The sequence below is a fragment of the Anser cygnoides genome, chromosome 1 (assembly GCF_040182565.1).
Source record: "Anser cygnoides isolate HZ-2024a breed goose chromosome 1, Taihu_goose_T2T_genome, whole genome shotgun sequence".
Taxonomy (NCBI): domain Eukaryota; kingdom Metazoa; phylum Chordata; class Aves; order Anseriformes; family Anatidae; genus Anser; species Anser cygnoides.
This window is the reverse complement of record NC_089873.1, coordinates 37,859,904-37,878,626: the sequence shown is the minus strand read 5'-3', so window position 1 is coordinate 37,878,626 and position 18,723 is coordinate 37,859,904. Positions and strand designations below refer to the sequence as shown.

General features: G+C 38.3%; 1 protein-coding gene across 18 annotated transcripts in view; it reads left to right on the top strand.

The window, feature by feature from the left end:
- The window catches only part of GRIP1 (glutamate receptor interacting protein 1), a 325,530-nt gene that overhangs the window by 229,135 nt on the left and 77,672 nt on the right, over positions 1-18,723 (top strand). For all 18 annotated transcript variants that reach the window (XM_066992663.1, XM_066992714.1, XM_066992675.1 and 15 more), the window contains one exon: positions 17,750-17,885. In XM_066992663.1, the coding sequence (XP_066848764.1) occupies positions 17,750-17,885 (136 nt within the window). The remainder of the gene's footprint in view (positions 1-17,749; positions 17,886-18,723) is intronic.

The following is an 18,723-nucleotide window of genomic DNA, read 5'->3' as shown; positions in this document are numbered from 1 at the left end:
AAAGAGTTTTCTTCCTTATCCCTCCTCCCTTCCACCCAAACAACTTTGTTGGAATGGTTTGTATATGTCATTCATGTAATCATGTTTCATACACAGATGAACTCAAAAGAAATTTCTCTCCCATAGAAAATGAAAAAAGCCCACCGAGTTCTTACCTAAAGTAGATTGCTGTTGATTTATTTATACATTTTATTTACAGAGCACCAACAAAACATTACCACTTTAATGCTTTTCAATACTGAAAAGGATTAGATGAGAGATCTAACTTCATTCCTTTCACGATAAATGAGAAAGAAAATGCATTAAAGTCAATAATGAGGAACATGCACTTTTTGAAGTATCCAACTGATATGAGACGGTTGTGATGAGGTCCGAAAAGTTAAATATCTTCAAAATATTTTCAGTTTTATATAAATGCTGATTATGGGCACGGCCAATAGCCGTATTCGTTGTTGACAATACTGAACACCTTCATTTATGTACATTTGGGTTTAGTTGTATATAATTTTACCAAATTTGGGGGTTTCAAAATATAATACTCTAACGTATTACTGCAGCATCTTTTCCCAGCGAAATCAATTTAGCTATTTGTAGTGTGATAAAGATAAAACCCAATATAGTATCTCTAAGAACATTTAAAAAAAAAAAAAACTTGCAGCCGTTTAGCCTTTGTACATGCTCACTTTAGAGCAGAGATAGCAATTTTGAGAGAGTGGTTCCATATTCAGCAAATGTGCTTGCAGCCTCTGCACCTTTTCTCCATTGTACTCCATCGGCCGTCTGTTAGTTTGAAGTCCAAGTCCTTAGCACTTGCCTTGCCGTCACTGTGGCGCAGGGTTTTTCAGTGGAGCCTGGGACCTGAAAATAGGTTGGGGAGCATCTGTGTGTCTCCTGAGGTTGGGGGTCCCATCTCGTGGGTGTTTTCCTGCATGACTTCAGCATGCTTTCTGAACCCACAAAGGGAATGCATCCTTGTGACGGTTGGCTGCGTTCATTTTAATCAATTGTTGTAATCAAATATTCTCCTTTAAAGACTTCAGTGGGAAGAGGGAACAGGCTGTAGAGGCCATGTGAGGAGGGAGAAACCAGGAAACGTCAACTAGATAGGAATAAAGATGATCAAGACTAGGCTGAAAGAGATATGGACAGTCTCCGAAAGGGAAGCTCGGTAGGCTGGCTGAGTTTGGAAGGGGAGAGGAAAGCCGTGTGCTTCTTAAAGGTCATGGTGAAAGACAACAAGGACAGTGAGGTCTGTAACCATGTGCTTGGGTAACTATCAGTCAATTCTTGGCTGAACACAAGACTCATCAATCCCAGTAACCTCTGCTGCCCACCAAGAAGCTGTGAAACAACTTTACTTTGACTGTCTCTCATGGAGAGGAACAGCTGATTACAGCTACCAGCATGTCCTTTTTGTTTTAGGTAACTGAGTAGCTAAAGCTTGATATTGACCTCTTGAAGACTGCTACATTTGCACCTGATAACAAGGCTGGGATTTTGGAGAGGGGTAATGTGTGTGAGGGGGGCTATCTTCAGAAAAATGGTATTATATGTGGAGAATATTCAAGAGGATGTTCAGGTTCCTCGATCTGTTCAGAAGTTAGGAAATGCTGTGTTAGAAATTTTTTGTGCTTTATCATTTTTCTCTTGGGTGGAAATCTATTTAGATATTCTCACCTAAATTATTACCAGTCTGATATTGATGCAAAAATGTGGGTTCAACAGAAAAACTGATTTCTGCATCATCCAGCTGAGAGGATCCTCCTGGATCCAGTATCACCAGAGAGGAAGAGTAAGCAGCAAACCTGTTCATGCAGACTGAGTCACCAGGTTCAAAAGGAATTGAATAAATGAATTGGCGAGAGATTCACACATAAATACTACAATGACTGAGGAGCAATATACTGTCTAATATCACAGTACTGGATGATGGGAAGTGTGGCAGGAGTGGACTGTACAAAGTAGCCAAGCTCTCGGTGACTCCTTTTCCTGCTTTCCGTGATGGAACAGGACTAGATGACATGTTAGTCTGACCCAGCAGAGAGAAGTTGAGAATATTTTTTATCATTTACGGTTGTTAGATTATTTTATTCATACAGATATAGATAATTAACTTGCCTTTTTTAATGATGTTCCTTATGTATTTTCTAATACTTCTTTGCAGGAGTTAATGGATGCTTTCCATCTTTTATTTTTTCTTTTTTTTCTGAATCTCCCATTCAGTTTCTGCAGTGATTATAAATTCAGGTCATGAATATAGCAAGGGAATAATACATCAACTCCCAAGATAACAGCTCTGTCACACCAAAATATGCTGTCCCAGATCTGGATAATAGCTTGCCTCTTCTTTTTGACTGTATCAGTAGCTCAAAGCTCCCCCTGCAAACCTTGATTTTAACATCAAAATCTAATATTTTCTTTTCTTTTTTTCTTTTTGTCACAAAATTCTATGTCCATTTGGCTAATGTGAAGTAGTTGAATGTGCTTCATGTTGGTAAAGAAATGGTTGTTAATTTGCTTGTTTAATAGCATTTGCATGCTTTCTCTTAGAATTGAAAGAGACAAATACATTTTGATGCTTGTGCGTCTTTCTTGTCACATCCCTGGTGTGTGGGGCTCACTGAGAGATTCATTTGTGCCTCATAGTGTAGAATAAAGGAGTTAGACCTTCTGTTTTGTGTAAGAGCCATAAGACCACAAATTAACTATAACATCATTGCAAACTAGCTTTTGTTTCCTTTGGATTTAAAAGTGCAGTGGTAAGAACAAAGAGTTTATTCTTTCAATTTTTACTGTAGCTACTGTGAATTTACATGGAGTTGGTGGGCCAGAAGAGACCTCGGTGGCCATCTGAACAAAGCATGTAACTTCCCTGAATTTACTTATATTTACTTACTTCCATTTTGTATTTAAATTATATTTTAGAGGGACATTCGTCATACTTATGTGATGCAAAATCCACCACAGCTTTTTGTGGTCATTTAGCTTCACTGTTTTGTTTTCTAGGCTGAATATGTGTAGATTCTGCTTCCCCTCATTGTGCTAAAGAGTCATCTTTCATTAAAATTCAGTTCATCCTTTATAGGTACTTCATTATGAAATCACCTTTTAATCTTCCCCTTGTTAAAGTAAAGAGATTGTGTTTCTGGGGTCTTTCGCACCCAGTCACATTTCCCTAACTATTCTGAAAGCTCTTTTCTGGTTCTCCAGCCCTGTCTTTGTTTTTTAATATTTTTGTTGAATCGTGTCACAGGAATGAGGTAAAGTATCTGAGTGATGGTCACTAAATACAAAGGTGTACTAAGCATCTTGTGTAAAACTGTCTTGTTTATATATTCGTGGTTCGTATTATTCTGCCCAGCGATGGTTTTGATAACCTATCAGGACTCCCAAATCCTTTCTGTCCACATTAACTTCATAGTTAATTTACTGCTCCGCTTCTACTCACATCTCTTACATTGCTAGAGTGGGAGACTTTATTAACTTTCTAGGTGAAATACAGGCTAGTAGCATGAAGATGTTTATCTTTTTTATTTATTATCCTTGTCCAAATATATCTTGTCCAGATACCGTTCCCACTTTATGTCTGTGTGGTCTTGGGAATCCACTAATGTTGTGTGAAAAGCACATGAAGAAGGCTCTTCGGAAAAGTCACAAAATCACACTTATTAACAAGCTTTTCTGTTTTTCTTTTTTTTCAAGAGTACAGAAACAACAACAACAAAAAAAGAGTTTTTCATAGGAGAATATAGGAATGAGGCCCAAATAGAGAGATTTCAGTGCTCTTATTCACAGAAAACATTGGTGGAAGGACACTGAATATCAATCCAGGCATGAACAAGTGCCAATCTTCAATGCTAATTGATTTTATCAGCAAAGCAAAACGAGCCAGCTTAGTACTTAACCAGGAGACAAGATCCTGCCAAGACCTTCGTCCCATCTTAGGTGACATTGTGGCCCCAAATACTTGTCAGATAAATGATACAGAAAATGAGCATTGACCTCTGTGGTGGTAAAAAATAATACCGTAGAAAAGCACGGGACGCATGCTGCAGCTGAATTTTAGGTAGCACTGACAAACCATGAACGATCATACCTGATAATATACTGTGAATATTGATCTTCGGATCATTGCTTCTGTAAACAAAAGTGAGAAGTGAAAATTGATAGAGGTCATATAAGGAAATCTTGCTATTAGATCAAGACTGCAGCAGCCTAGACCAAATCTGTCAAACATAACTAATGTTGCAGTACAATTGAAAATAATACATTTTTTAAATAACATATATAGAATATATTCACATGGGAGCAAATGCATGTGCTTTTCCCAAAAGTTTTCAGATTGAGTTCTCGTTTGTTATTAGTTATGGAATTGAAAATTTAAAAAATTAGTAAGTGTATTTGAAAGTCATTACAAACTTGTAGCTATAAAAACAGATGCCTAGTAAGGAATTTCTGTAATGTTATGATGAGAATGGTAGGAAACCCTAATGAGACCATTAAAATCCAGGAGCTTTATTCCTTAGCCACTAACAAAAGGTAATGGTGTAACACAGAGTATATAGTGGATGGGAATGTAGTAAAAAATCATGGAGCTTGACTTGCTTAACCCCACACCACTGAAAACAGACAAACTTTTAAGAAAGACAGTCTAGATTAAGTACTAACCAACTAGTATAATAGCTGGGCATGGTTATAATGTATGTTAAAATGTGCTTTTTATGGCTTGAGTTAAGGGTGTTTGCAGTTCGTGGGTATTTTTAACCAGTTGTGGACACATTTTATCATGTCCATCTTCTGGGCATGAAAAGTGCACTTCTGGTGTAGAAAGGCGGAGTAGGGTCTAAAACATCGTATATGCTGATCCAGTACACATTTTAATATATCTGTAATACTATACAAATAACATTGACAGTAGTCAACACTTGAGGATCAAAAGACACCTGGTATTTTTCTAATATGAATACATTTTTAAATGTTGCAATGTCAAAACAATACCAAATATTCTTACCAGATGGTAGCAGTTAGCATGGGGTGGGTATCTCTCTCTCCATTGTGAGTTGTAAGAACTGGGAATTAACCTGAATGCTGCATCTTAAGTAAAAGTCATCATCTGTCCTGGGTCTTTAGTGGGGAAAAACATGATGCTTGTGCAGAACTCTAATGGCCTGAAGATCATCTGCTCCAGACTTTGCTAAACCAAGGAGGGAAAGAAAATCTGGAGCAGAGACTCTTATTGCAGGCGTTCTGTAAGATGTGAAAACTAGGTCTTTCCTGGAAAATGTTTGCAGCTGGGTTGGTTGGGGGTATGAATTTTGCAGTATTTCTAAATGAGCAAAGCTTCAGGGTAGGCATGGTGACATCAACATGGGAATAGTGTCTCTCTTCTTTTGCTTGACAAATTGGTCTAAATTTTATTGGCTTGTTTTTTGTTGTTTTTTTTCTTCCCGTTATGACTAAATGTCTGCCAGAGGGTTTGACATTGTATCCACACTTATATAGTCATGTTGGGGGAATTTTTTAATGTAAATCTGTCCTTAACAGTAATGTTTTTTTGGGGGTGGAACCTGCAAAACATTTATGCAGAGCAAGCCTAGAAGAAAAAATCATACAGTAGTTGAACATGCTTTTAAAAAGCCAAGAAAAAAAAAAAAACAGGACAAATGTGTTTATTGGATAGCTTTGTTCAGGCAGAGATTACCTTTGCCATTTTCTTTCAGTCAAAGAAATTGTGGAAGAGAATAAGCTAAATCGTGGGAATTACGGTAGAGCCTGTCTAGAAACTTTTGCCTTTAGTGATTCTTGAGAATGCTCCAGGTTAGACAAATAGCTCTGTGCAATATTAGATACCATCAGCATCCTCTCCTGCTCTCCTATGAAGGATATGAGATTAATCTTAAGAAATCCAAAATTGCGCCTATTTCTGTCTGTTTTAATGAACTGATTATTTCACGCTTATGAGTAAAAACGGATCCTAGCCAGACATTTTGTTGGCATAAATCTAAGTCCCATAAGGTGCGTTAAAACTTGCACGATATACTCTCATTAACTGTGGTAAGGTAAGTGATGTTATAAAAATGGCAGAAACACTAAACGCGCCTGCATGTTTGGCATATATCCTTTATATGTACATCCAAACTATAGGATAGGCTGTAGGTTAGGAGGAAAACAACAAGCTGGTAAATTTGAGCACCTGATACAAGTTAAGGACTGGAGTGACATCCTGAAAGATTTCAGAAGTTATATCTGCAAAATTTGAGTCTGTAATTAGATCGTCAGTCATTTTATTTGCCAGGAACTAATGAATTAAAAGGGAAAAAAAAAGATTGGTTTCTTATTGTCAAAGTATTAATCTGCAACAGAAAAACAAAGGTGGGAGTCAGATTTTTAAATTTCTAAAGTCTAAGTCATGGTGCTTTTCTGCATTAAAGCAGATGAAAATCGGAGCTATGGAACCCAGCTATTTTAGGTTAATGCATTTGGTATCATATTTGGGACAGGCAAGCAATGTAAGATTTATGCAATCATGATTGCTTTAGTCATGTGACTGAACCTATCGCAATTTTTCAAAGCAATTGAGCAGTACAGCAATACGACAAAAAAGAAGATCTGAACACCGGTCCTTTCGGGTAAAATTAATGGCAATTGCAGATGCCCAGTGCCTGATCACAGACTAACACATGCAATATTAATATGTGCTAATATGATGCCAGTTCAATTTCTATGATAATTGAGACATACACTGGCAATTTAGACAACAGAGGAAATCATATAGGTATATTCTTGCAGCTGTGCATTTTACTGTTTCGCTGCAGTGATTTGTTCAGTAAGCTTGACTACATAATAAGTTACTTCATGCAAATGAATGCATCTGTCTTCATTCCTCTTTGCCATTAGTTCATTATGCATACATTAAACCTGGGGGAATAAGTACAGAGATTGATTAGAGTTACAGAGCGCAGGTTAGCAGCTGAGAAATGCCTGAATTATTCCTGTTTGTGTTTTTTTTTTGTTGTTTTTTGTTTTTTCCTCCTATTGGCAAACTTCTCTAACAGAAATAGTAAATCCTTGTGGATTTAAAATGCTTATTGGCAGCTAAAGTTATCAGTATTCCTGTGATTCAGCAAATGTTAATATAAGCCGGTAGCTTATTTTGTAGTTCTTCAGTCCTGCTTCTTCCTTGATTTTGACAATATGTTTTCTTCATACTGAATGTTGAGTAAGTTAATGGTCCTTTTGTCAGAGGCATTTTTTTTCTATTGTAAACACCTAATAAAAATATTCGGTGCATTCTACTTGTCAGTAGTTGTTGCATAGTGAATTCACCCCTAAGCCATTCTTGTAACTAGTTTTATATCACAATGAAGTATAGAAAAAGGATGAGTCATTATCAGATCACTTCTTAAAATATTCATAGCTCTGCAATCTTTCAGCATGTTTTTGAGCTACTGTCTTCCAGATGTCGGCATTTCTGGGGCTGTGGTTTTCCACAAAGGTAGAGAGTAAGCAAACCATAAATGTATCATTGATCACTGAGCACAGAGGGCAATAGATAAGTTCCACAGGAAGCATTCACTCTCATTTTCCAAGGGTTGTCTAATCTTCCACACAGACTTTGATAAACACATTTGTCATGCTGAACCTCCCTCCATACTACAAAGTAGAAAGAGTGAGTGCATCATTCAACTGCTCATTAGTCCAAGTATTAGAAAAGGTTCCCCTGGCCTGTTCCTCCATATGGCACATTTGCTACATGAAATTTCAGTCTTCGTAATATATATTTGAAAAAGCACAATCCATCATTTGAATGTTTGCACAATAGTTTATCCAAAAATGTGACGTTGCTATATTTTTTTCTGTTTCTTATTACTTCAGTTTTGCCATGACACTAGTGATCTTGGCTCCATGTCATAAAAAGGAAAACTGATGTCTTATATTAACTATAATGTTAAATTATGTAGCAACTATAGACCACAGCAGGCAACTCAAATGATCTTAAGTAAAAAGAAATGATGACTCAGATGGAAAAATGGGTTCTAATGGCACTATTGCTAAAACTTAGCTGGTAGCCACAGGTTAAGAGGATATTGAAACATTGGAAGGAGCTGGAAAATATACCTTAAATGGCAAAAACCTAAACAATTCAGGCAGTTCTTAATCTAAAATGGAAAGAAGATTAAGGGGGTGATCTGATCAGAGTTTGCAGTTATGTATCTGCGAGGAGATTCTGAATGTAATGGTGGTAGTATAATGAGGATTTGGGATTGAAGGCTTATCTGCTCAAATTCAGATAGACATTACCAGTGTGCGTAGCAAATTTTCCATCACCTGGTGCTTTCACAACCCTGCTGGATATCTTTTAAAAGATATGCTGTAGCTGCAGTTATTACTATATCACATTTCTTTGCTTATGTCACTCAGGAGATCAGGGAGAGAATTTTTCTTAATGGTTCCTTCCTGCCTTGAGATACACAAATGTAATCGATGCTGTAATCAATCCTTCCTGATTCATTTCGGTAACCGTAGAAAGTGGAGAAACTAGAGCAGTCAGGCTGCACTTTTGTGAAAAGTGTCACCCCTGTACAAGCAAACACTAATTAGCCAGAGTTCTCCTGGTGGTGATTTCTCAATAAAAGACATAGGAAGCTGGACGTGAATCCATCACAATTATGGGAAGAAGTTCTGTAAATCAGAATGCCACATCAATGTCAAAGCTCTGTGCTGTTCTACACTGCAGCATTTCTGCTAGCAAGGGAGAAGCATTACTCAGGCCCTCATCCAGCTCAGACAGGAATGGAGAGGAAACTAATGTTGTAATGGAGCTCTGTCCTTTCTTCATCGATCGCATCAAACAGAGACACACAGAGGTATCCTGGCAAGCAATTTGGAAGCACTGGCCCTTCTTCACTTTAAGACTCAGTTGCTTATAGCACAAAGCAAAATTTTCAAAAGGAGCCACATTTTATGTAGCCTACTTTGGGAGATACAGATTTGAGGTAACTATGGATTTAAGATCCATCTCAAAAGTACCTTCTACCTATTTCCCACTCAAGCAAAAAACTGATAGTGTGTGGAAGCAGAGAGATTTGATCTTTGAAAGGCCCTGAAATGAGTATTGAATCGCAGAATCACAGAACTGTAGGGGTTGGAAGGGACCTCGAGAGATCATCGGGTCCAACCCCCCTGCCAAAGCAGGTTCCTTAGAGCAGGCTGCCCAGGTAGGCGTCCAGACGGGCCTTGAATATCTCCAGAGAAGACTCCACAACCTCCCTGGGCAGCCTGTTCCAGTGCTCTGTCACCCTCACCGTGAAGTTCTTTTGCATGCGAAGAGGTTGTGAATGTCGAGGCCACTGAATCATTCATCACTGTGCCTTTTCTGCTGAAGCCTCCAGTGTCGTTCCTTCAGAAACCTCCGTCCAGCTTGACAGGTTGGGGTGTCTTCGTGTAGAACAGGTCCTTGTCCAAAGGTAAGGAAGTTGCAAATGTTCAAGCAATGCAGGTGGCTGTCAACATATACATACTCTCCCAAAGAAAGGCATCAATGAAAGTGCTAGAAATTCACAGCTAGCTCAGAAAATAAGTGTGCTGTAACTAGAATACATTGTTGAGTGAGTTTGCATTTCACACTCTTTATTCCCACCATGGTGCAAGGTGGCACTTCAGACACTTTTTTTTTTTGTAGATAACGAAAAAGAAAAGTTTTATATTGTATATAATTCCATTGTTCCATTGATTCCATTAAATCTCCATCTTCTTAGAGTAATGTATTAAAATATTCATATTTACTGAAGACAGATGTTTTAGTGTTTTATAAATTTATCAATAATTTTTCCTCTAATTGAATTTCTCTGCCAAGATTTGCTCAGGGATTATGAGTTGTAATTCTGTCATTTTGACACTTAAGATTTAAGCATATCTTACATTCTAAATCCATTTTAATTAAAATAAGTTGATTGTTCTTTCATATAAGAATCCGAGCTTGTAATTTGATTCTTTACCTATAATAGGAGATAATAAAACTTGTCTTGTATGTTTCCAATTTCTTTCTAAGCAGATGTTCTGTACTGTATTACATTCCATGTGTATGGACATCTGTACAAATTCAGAAAACAGGAAGCACATAAGCAAAAAAATAAAAAAGAGATAAGAAAAGATATCTTAAAAATAAGAACCCATCCAAATAGTGTGGCAGTTTTAAATGTTTCTCAGTGGCAATGATTTTGCCCTTCCCCACCACTGTGTTCTCCCACACAGTCCAAAACTAGGTGGACTGAAAAAAAAAAAAAAAAGTGTAAGGTTGCATTGATTTTATTCCTGTATAAGCCTTGTTCTGAGCCATCTCAAGAAAATGTAGACAGGGAAGGGCTTGTTTGTTTTTCTGACTGTGTGGCCTGATGCTTTCAGTCCTTGATATGTAGAGTGAAAAATAAACTACATAGAGAAGAATTAAGAATTGGTCACTGACAAAAATTTCTAGTAGCTCCAGCTATTAGAAGAATCATATGACACCATCTGTGCTGAGATAACTCAGGTTGATCTTTCTGTATACTCAGTACCTGTAAAAGTAATGTAATGAATAATTTTAGTCTTCTAATACTAGAAAGTTTGGCGTATTTTGTGTATTGACACACAGTCTTGATTTGTTGTTTTCTGGCATTGTTGTGCAACAGAACCAAATGAAAAAAGCAAATGAAAAAAAATCATACTACAAATTCATAATTCATTATGAAATTTCTGTGAGCAGAACTATCTGGTGGACCAAAAAATACGTTGTTCCCTCACTGCTTGTCTTGCCTGGAGATGCTTCTAACCATACGGGTGGGCCATCCAGCACCAACCCTAGTCTGCATAGCCACTGCAGTTAGTCCAGAGAAACCTCTCTGCTTCTTGTACAACTGCTTCCATGGACCACTTTTCCCTCTAAGTTCAAAGCAGCCTTTTTTTTATATCCTCATATGACGCACCTGTTACCTAAGAGAGGTGAATTCAGTCAGGAATGAGATGCCTGCTCTTGAGCATGTGTCTTTGCTAGCATGGCTGTGCTGCAGCTGGAAAAGCACTTGGACAGTTTGTCATAACCGCACAGGAGGCCGTGGGATGGAAATGCTATGCCTTGGTAAGGTAATAATGGTTTAACTCTGATCACTATCAAAACCAAAATGCAGTTCTCCAGCAGCTGATTGTGGGTTTTTCTCTGTCACAGTTACCAAGAATATTATTGTTGTAGGAAGAATCTTACAGTCCTGCTAAACATCTCACTCTTGAGATGTAATTACTGAAGTTACTGTGGTGTTGTTCGATAACCGTGTCATATATTGGATAGCAATACACTTATGCTAACAAATTGATACGGTTCGTGTCACTAAGAATGAAGAGGCTTGGTGGTTATTTGATTTCAGGTTTAGGATATTTATATTAATTTCTAATCTGTTGGTGTATAAACAGAGTTTAAAATTTAGTGCTTATGTTAGGTGCTAAATTGAAGAACATCCCTGTTGTATACCTCCATTTTGATTTAGAGAGAGTTGGCTGCCACGGTATCTGTTTCTGTGCCTAAGAATATGAAAAACGTACCCAGAGCCAAATAGTGCAAGAACTAATTAATCAGGGAAGAAAACCAGATATAAGCTATGTTGCCATGTCCTGTAGGCCTAGCACTTTCAGTGAGTTATAGCATCACATCCTCTATATTGCGGCCTGCAGGTGATCATAAAATATCATTATTTGCTTTCCTGTATCATGCTTAGGTCAGGCAACAGTCAAATTTTCTCCACTTTATAAATGCTGGTGGAAGGTATTTGGCTTTTAGATAACATTTCCAAATGGCGAGGCTGTATTGTAGACTGACTCTCCTACAATTCAAAAAAAAAAAAAAAAAAAGATTGTCTAATGTATTGGATATTAGCTATTAAATGGTTATTGTGAACTCCTCCAAGATGACTGTCAATGTAGACTGAGTCTGTCTTAGGCAGTATTTTGCAAATATGTGAGTCTTATCCATCTCCCTTGCTTTTACTGGAAACTGTATAGCATTTGGGGGTTGTCTGTCCACAGGCTTGAGGAAGTGAAAGTCAGCTCTGTGTTTTCAGATTCTCGTCATCAATGTGGTTTTGTTTGCTTGCTTTTTTTTTTTTTATATTATTATTATTTATTTATTTATTAGTGAAAATTTAGGTGTTTTAGGGTTTCTTGACAGCCAGTCAGGAAAAGGGAAACAAGGAGTGGAGCATTCATCACTTATTGACATCCCTCTCATCATATTCAGAGCAATGCACCTACCCAAAGGACTTAAAACATTGAGTAGATGTGATGTCCCCAGTATAACAAACTGCTGTCTGTACCTTAAGAATTGACTTTATGTGATTTCTTACTAAACTGTGAGATGCCTACTGGAATGTAAAGCAAAATGTTTCCTCTGCAGAATTTCTGCTGACGTACAGGGAAAATCCATACAAGGAGGGCATTGACTGTATTTTCAACAGACTTACCAATTACTTACTTATTGATTATGTATGTCTTTTGGTAGGAAATGGTCAATAACTGCAAGTTTTCTTTTATTTTTAGGTTAAGTTCCATTTATGCCCTGTCCTGGCTGCACTGAACAAATTCATTTGCTAGGCAGAGGATACAGGAACTTAACCTGACTGTGTAGATTTTAGACACTTTCTTGGATTTAAAAGTGAAATTTTCACAGAAGGAAATGAAATGGGAATGAAAAAAGACACTCAGTATCTGGGATGAAAGCAAATGTTTTTCAATTTTACTTCAATATGCAAATTAAGATATAAACTTGTAGGAATATAGAAAATAGATAATAAAACTTTTGATTAAGTGTTCTCTCAGCTTTCAAATGTTATTCTGGGAAAAATTCTTTTCTGTATTCTAGTATTTAATTTTCTTTTTTGAAGAAGTGAATGTATGCCACATTCAGAAATCTCATGAGTCAACTTATTTTCCATGCTTTTTATTCATTAAAACATGTTATTTACATGCATCAAAATGCAGGAAATTATAAAATGTCTGATCGTATTTAAAATTCTAGGAGCTTCATCATGATAGTATTCTTGAGGAAAAGTTAATTTGACATGTTTCTTGTAGTCTACTTACCTTCAAGTTGTTCCATTTCTTCATCTTCTTACTGGGGGATTTACCTAGTTTTGTATTTGAGCATAGACTCACAGGATATCCTGAGTTGGAAGGGACCCATAAGGATCATCGAGTCCAACTCCTGGCACCACATAGGTCTACCCAAAAATTCAGACCATATGACTAAGTGCACAGTCCAAACGCTTCTTAAACTCTGACAGGCTTGGTGCCGTGACTACGTCCCTGGGGAGCCTGTTCCAGTGTGCGACCACCCTCTTGGTGAAGAACCTCTTCCTGATAACCAGCCTGAACCTCCCTTGTCGCAGCTTGACACCATTCCCTCGGGTCCTATCACTGGTCACTAAGGAGAACGGATCGGCGCCTGCCCCTCCACTCCCCCTCGTGAGGAAGCTGTAGGCCGTGATGAGGCCTCCCCTCAGCCTCCTCTTCTCCAGGCTGAACAGGCCCAGTGCCCTCAGCCGCTCCTCGTGTCTTCCCTTCTAGGCCTTTCACCATCTTTGTCGCCCTCCTCTGGACACTCTCCAGTAGTTTCACATCCAGTCTCCAATAATTTCACATCCAAGCACTAGACTATTTTTGAAGTTTTCTTGTCCTATTTCGAGTATCCCTGTAGTCTCCTAGGCTTCAGATCACAGCCTTGTTACACCAGCTGACCGGGCTGGAGGTCAGGCACACAGTTACAGTATTGCAGCAGTGGATCTAAGAGAAGCATTCAGACCAAAATTATGAAAACAACCAACAGCGTTATGTTTTCTTCCGCATTCAGCTGCTTTGTATGTTCCACCTTACAGGATTGGAGACTAAACTAAGCTCTTTGGAGTGGAAACTTCCATTACCATGTCGCATCTGCATGCACGCACAACCATGCGCATTTGCATGCCCCACAACGAGCCCATCTCCAGTGCTTGGTTGGCTTCCCAAGCCCTGTGCCTGAGGTAGGTGGATGCCAGCAGAGCCGTGGGGCAGCTGGTGCAGCACAGACCGACATTTGCCCAAGGCTGCCCTGCAGCAGCCCTGGGGGCTCGTCCCAGAGCCCAGAGTGAGCTGTGTTTTGCTGAGTGCTGCTGGAGTGGTTAGTGCTTGGGGGGGGAAGAAGTTCTCGAGTGCATTTCTCAAACTGAAGTGTAAAACGATATTGATTTGGGCTTTTTATAGACTTGGGAACATATTTTCTCTGAGTGGTTTCATTTTAGAACAATTCACTTGATACATATCATGGAGCTGTATTGCAGGAGTGGCGTTCCGATATCTGATGCTTCATAAACTGTTGTGGAATAAGAAGACATTGTTTCCTATGCTCATGTTTTATATTCAGTTTGCAATTAAGCAAAAGACTTGTAAATTGAATTCCTGTTTTCCTCATAAATTAGAAGAGATCTGGAAATAACTTCTTTGACTTTCCTTCTGACGCTGACTATGCTAATGTAGTTGGCACTGTGGGGGTGCATGTGGGAAAGAGCAGGCCCCCAAGCCTTTTAACGAACTAGGAGTTTGCTGGTTGGCCTAAGTAATGAGCTACAAGTGAGCTGATACATGAAGTATGGTTTTTAACCGACAAAGAATAACATAGCTTTTTGTTAACTAGGGAATAGAGACTGACCTCGTGTTATTTAAGGAATAGTGCATATGGATGCAGTTGCTTGTTAGAGTGGTGTTTGTAGAGATGAAGTGGCCAGGTTGTTCTGATATTGGGCATTTTGATTATACTCCTGTGGGATTAGTCTATATAATGTAGAAGCAATGCAGGTGAGTAAACATGTAACATATAGCATTAGAAAAATAGCAGTCGTGATTTAAGAAAGCAACTATGAAAAATGGAGAGACTGGGTTATCAAGTGGGCCTGTTTAACAGCTCTTCTAGGGTTAACAGCCCCTTATAAATAAAATCAAATTAGGTAGATTGATTTGTTCCTGTTATGGTTATGTACAAAAACAAACAAACAAAACAACAACAAACCTACAAAGCCCTTCAGAGGGGCAAACCTAATGCAACTGCTGTGTACTCTTAGATGACCTTATCTGTTAGTTAGCAATAAGCATTTCTCACCGCCACCCCTTTGCAGTGCTGGTACATCTTTTTCTAGAAAGAATGTGTAGAGGTCACTGTTCTGTTGGCAGGGGTACACAGAAACCTGTCAGAATAGATGGCGAGAAGGAGGTAGCCTGGTCATTAATTTCTATGCCAGCAGTTGCAGGGAACTGTATAATCATTAGCTAGTTTAAAACACTTCGTGGATCATCTGTTCCACATGTCACTTCAGGCAGCAAAGTATTTCCCAGCACTGGATTGCAAACTCAGAACCTATTTAAAAGATCAAAACACAGCAGTATTATGCTATGGCAAAAGATAAGGCATGCTGAGTGCATTGCTGATGTCCTCTATACGTGTTCTAGCAAGCTATTTGTTAAATAGATTTCTTAGATGGTCCTAAGAAGCAGATTATACTACTGAGTACTTCAAAAGAGGAATTCAGTTGGGTAGGTGGGGGAGGGAGGGAAATTCTCCTTCTGAATCCAGATCTCATGGTGGAGTAAACTCTGAGTAAACAAGTGGGACATTCCAGCCAAGCACCTGAGGCTGTAATGTGCAGAATGGGTGCAACTGTGCAGTATTTTTGGTTGCAGTAAATACAACGCCTGACTCCTGTAATCACTGTGATAACTTGCAGTTTTTTATAAAACTGAAAATAGTGTTTTGTTCCATAGTGTCTCCTACTGCTATGCAACTTGTCTATATGCTCAGGTGCAGGTGAACACATCTGTTCTTTCTGAACTGTCAAAATGCCCAGATGGGAGCGAATGTTTTCATGGAGCTCTATAGCTTCCAAATGACACTTGAAACTTTTTTGTGCCAGCCAAATCGCATGCACCAGGTAGCTATGCATCTGTCTGTATCTGATTGCATAGGGACACGTCTTGGAACAGTCTCTCAGTCTCTTATAATCTATTTTATTGTAATACACCTTCCACTTTTGAAATACTCATTTCAAAGTTTAGAACAATCCATGCTGCTGACCTAATACATTGCAGAATTTTGTCTTAGTAGAAGCTTTATAAGCCTTGGAAAATCCTTGTTCAAGCACTAAGGTCTTGCTGTACAATGGTAGAAATGTGAATAACTGAGGTCCTCAGCAGCCAGAAAGGAAAGAAGAGCCTGTCAGCCATCTAGAATGGAGTGGGAATGTTCAATAGGATGATGCTATGCCTCCAAAAGATGCAGCAGTTAACCCTGTTAGAAGTAGCACCAAGGTTGGAAGGATGCTCCACCAGGGCTGTAGGTGCTTCTGAATGCTTTCCTCTGCCCTCCACCATTACCTCTGCATTGCTCAATTTGGCAGTTCTTGTTCAGGGTAGCTGTTCTTCATCTTGAACTCAAGATATATTAGGTCATATAGGAAAGGTATTGATAGAGCCTTGCTGCCGTTGGTATAGTACTTATTCTAGATTTTTGATGTTTACTGGTGAACATATGAATGTATAAAAGGAACTTGTTTGTTTTCTGGGTAGCTTTTTATCTTTAAACCTTGTGCTGCCATGGCAAGATTGCTAGCTCAGTGCAGTGCTGACATACAGTGGTTTGTAGTGTATGCATGGTGTTGTTTGTATTTGACTAATTCACCTAGAAGATGCATATTGATGCTGTGAAGGACCAGAGAGATGGATGATCCTTCTGGGATGTCTTCATTTTCAGGATGAATCTTTAGGATTTTCTGTATTTTTCCAGAATATCAGGGAAGCTGGTAGTTTTCATAGGTCTTCTCTGGAAACGCTAGACATGAGGGATGTCTTGTGCATTTTGAAACAGTTCCAGCATAGCTGCAAAGGTGCATATATGGTGCATGTCCAGCATGTGCAATAAGGCCAACTGTTTCTGAGTGGTCAAGGCTTTCCACTGCAGGTGACCTGCGCGTGTTGAGGTTTGTGAGATTAGCTTGGCATTTTTCGAGAATGCTAAATGAGCAAACAGCATGAGAGGGTGTCCCAGACATCATGTGAGGGAAACATTATATACAACTGTGACTATGAAAGACCTTCACTTTATATCTGTTCTGCAGAGATTTCGGAGTGTTACTGTGGACGTCTATTTGTGTAAGAATAAGGAATACAACTGTTGGGTTTGATACATTTACTCTGGGTCCGGATTCTTGTTATATCCAACTGTTTGGATTAACTCCGACATCTGCTAGTGGCCTCAAATTAAGTCTGAAATTTTTTAGTACCATTATATCATTGTGTCTTTTACCCTTCTATTTAGTTATCAGCTGAAGTAATTTACAAAGCATAGAGTTCAGAGAGAGAAACAGAAAAGGAGAAGAATTGTGGTGTGTGTTTTTTTTTTTTATGTGAAACAACTACCTTTGGTTCAAGTGTTGCCAGACTTTGCATTTATTGGCTCTGCATAGTGTACTAGCACATTGGTGTAGTTTTTAATAACCTTTTACAGAATATATATCTTGGATTTATCTATATGCAGAGCCTTGTGGACAGAACTTTTGAATTGCAACATAAAGAATCTCCAGATGTAGACGTTATTTCTTATTAACACACACAATGATTTTCTTGGGAAGCAGATGACATTTTAGAAAAGCAACATCTATGTTACTGTTTAATTTTAATAATGCCAATAATTTTCTTTCAACAGAGGAATTCAAGGGCTCAACAATAGTTGAATTAATGAAAAAAGAAGGCACTACCCTAGGGCTTACAGTATCGGGTGGAATCGACAAGGATGGGAAACCAAGAGTATCTAACCTTCGTCAAGGAGGAATCGCTGCTAGGTAACCACATTTCAGGCCACAAAATACATTATAAGATGTGATTGCTTCAGAAATACGTACCGCATCAGAAAGGTCACTAACAAATATGTGACTAGATGCATCTGTAATGGCAGCCCATCAGGCTGGAGAAGCATTGAAACAGCAACAGCTGGTCCCCCTCTTCCCTCAAGGCTTCTTTGATTAAAAACTAGAAATACCAATGAGATATTTGAAAGTTGTCATGAGACTAAACAATAGAAAATAGATTATATATGTATTTTTAATTTATTTATTTATTTGGTCCTTGAACAAAAATCTGAGAGAAAAAGCATGAAATACTGAGGGGAAAAAGTAAAACTGAAAACCATAATATTACCATAATTTAATAGAAAAACCTTCTCAACAACTGTTTTTTAAGATTATAAAAAAGGCTAAAGTCATAGCTATCTTGCTTACTGCTACAGAGGAAAATGAAACTGTTATTCATGAGCAAAACAGGTCAAGATTAAGCTAAATCATTCCAAGTAGCTGAGCAGAACATATGCTTTTGAGCTGTGGCCTATCTCCTTTAGCTATGATGTTAGTTGTGAAAGCAACTGTTATCTAAAAAAATAGTTCTGGCAGTATCCCGAAGAGGGAGACAGAAAGATGGGGAAGATGAAGATGTTATCCCAAATCCTGTGCCCAAACCAGCCAAATCATCCAACTACTATATTGTACAGCTGCTTTTGTACATCAGAAATTAATAATGCAACAACGTTCTTTAATATTTAACAAACTAGACTAGATTAAGTTTTTAAATGCCACTTTTTGTTTGAAAGGTCAACTTGTTTTAATCTAGATGAATGGAAAAACTTTC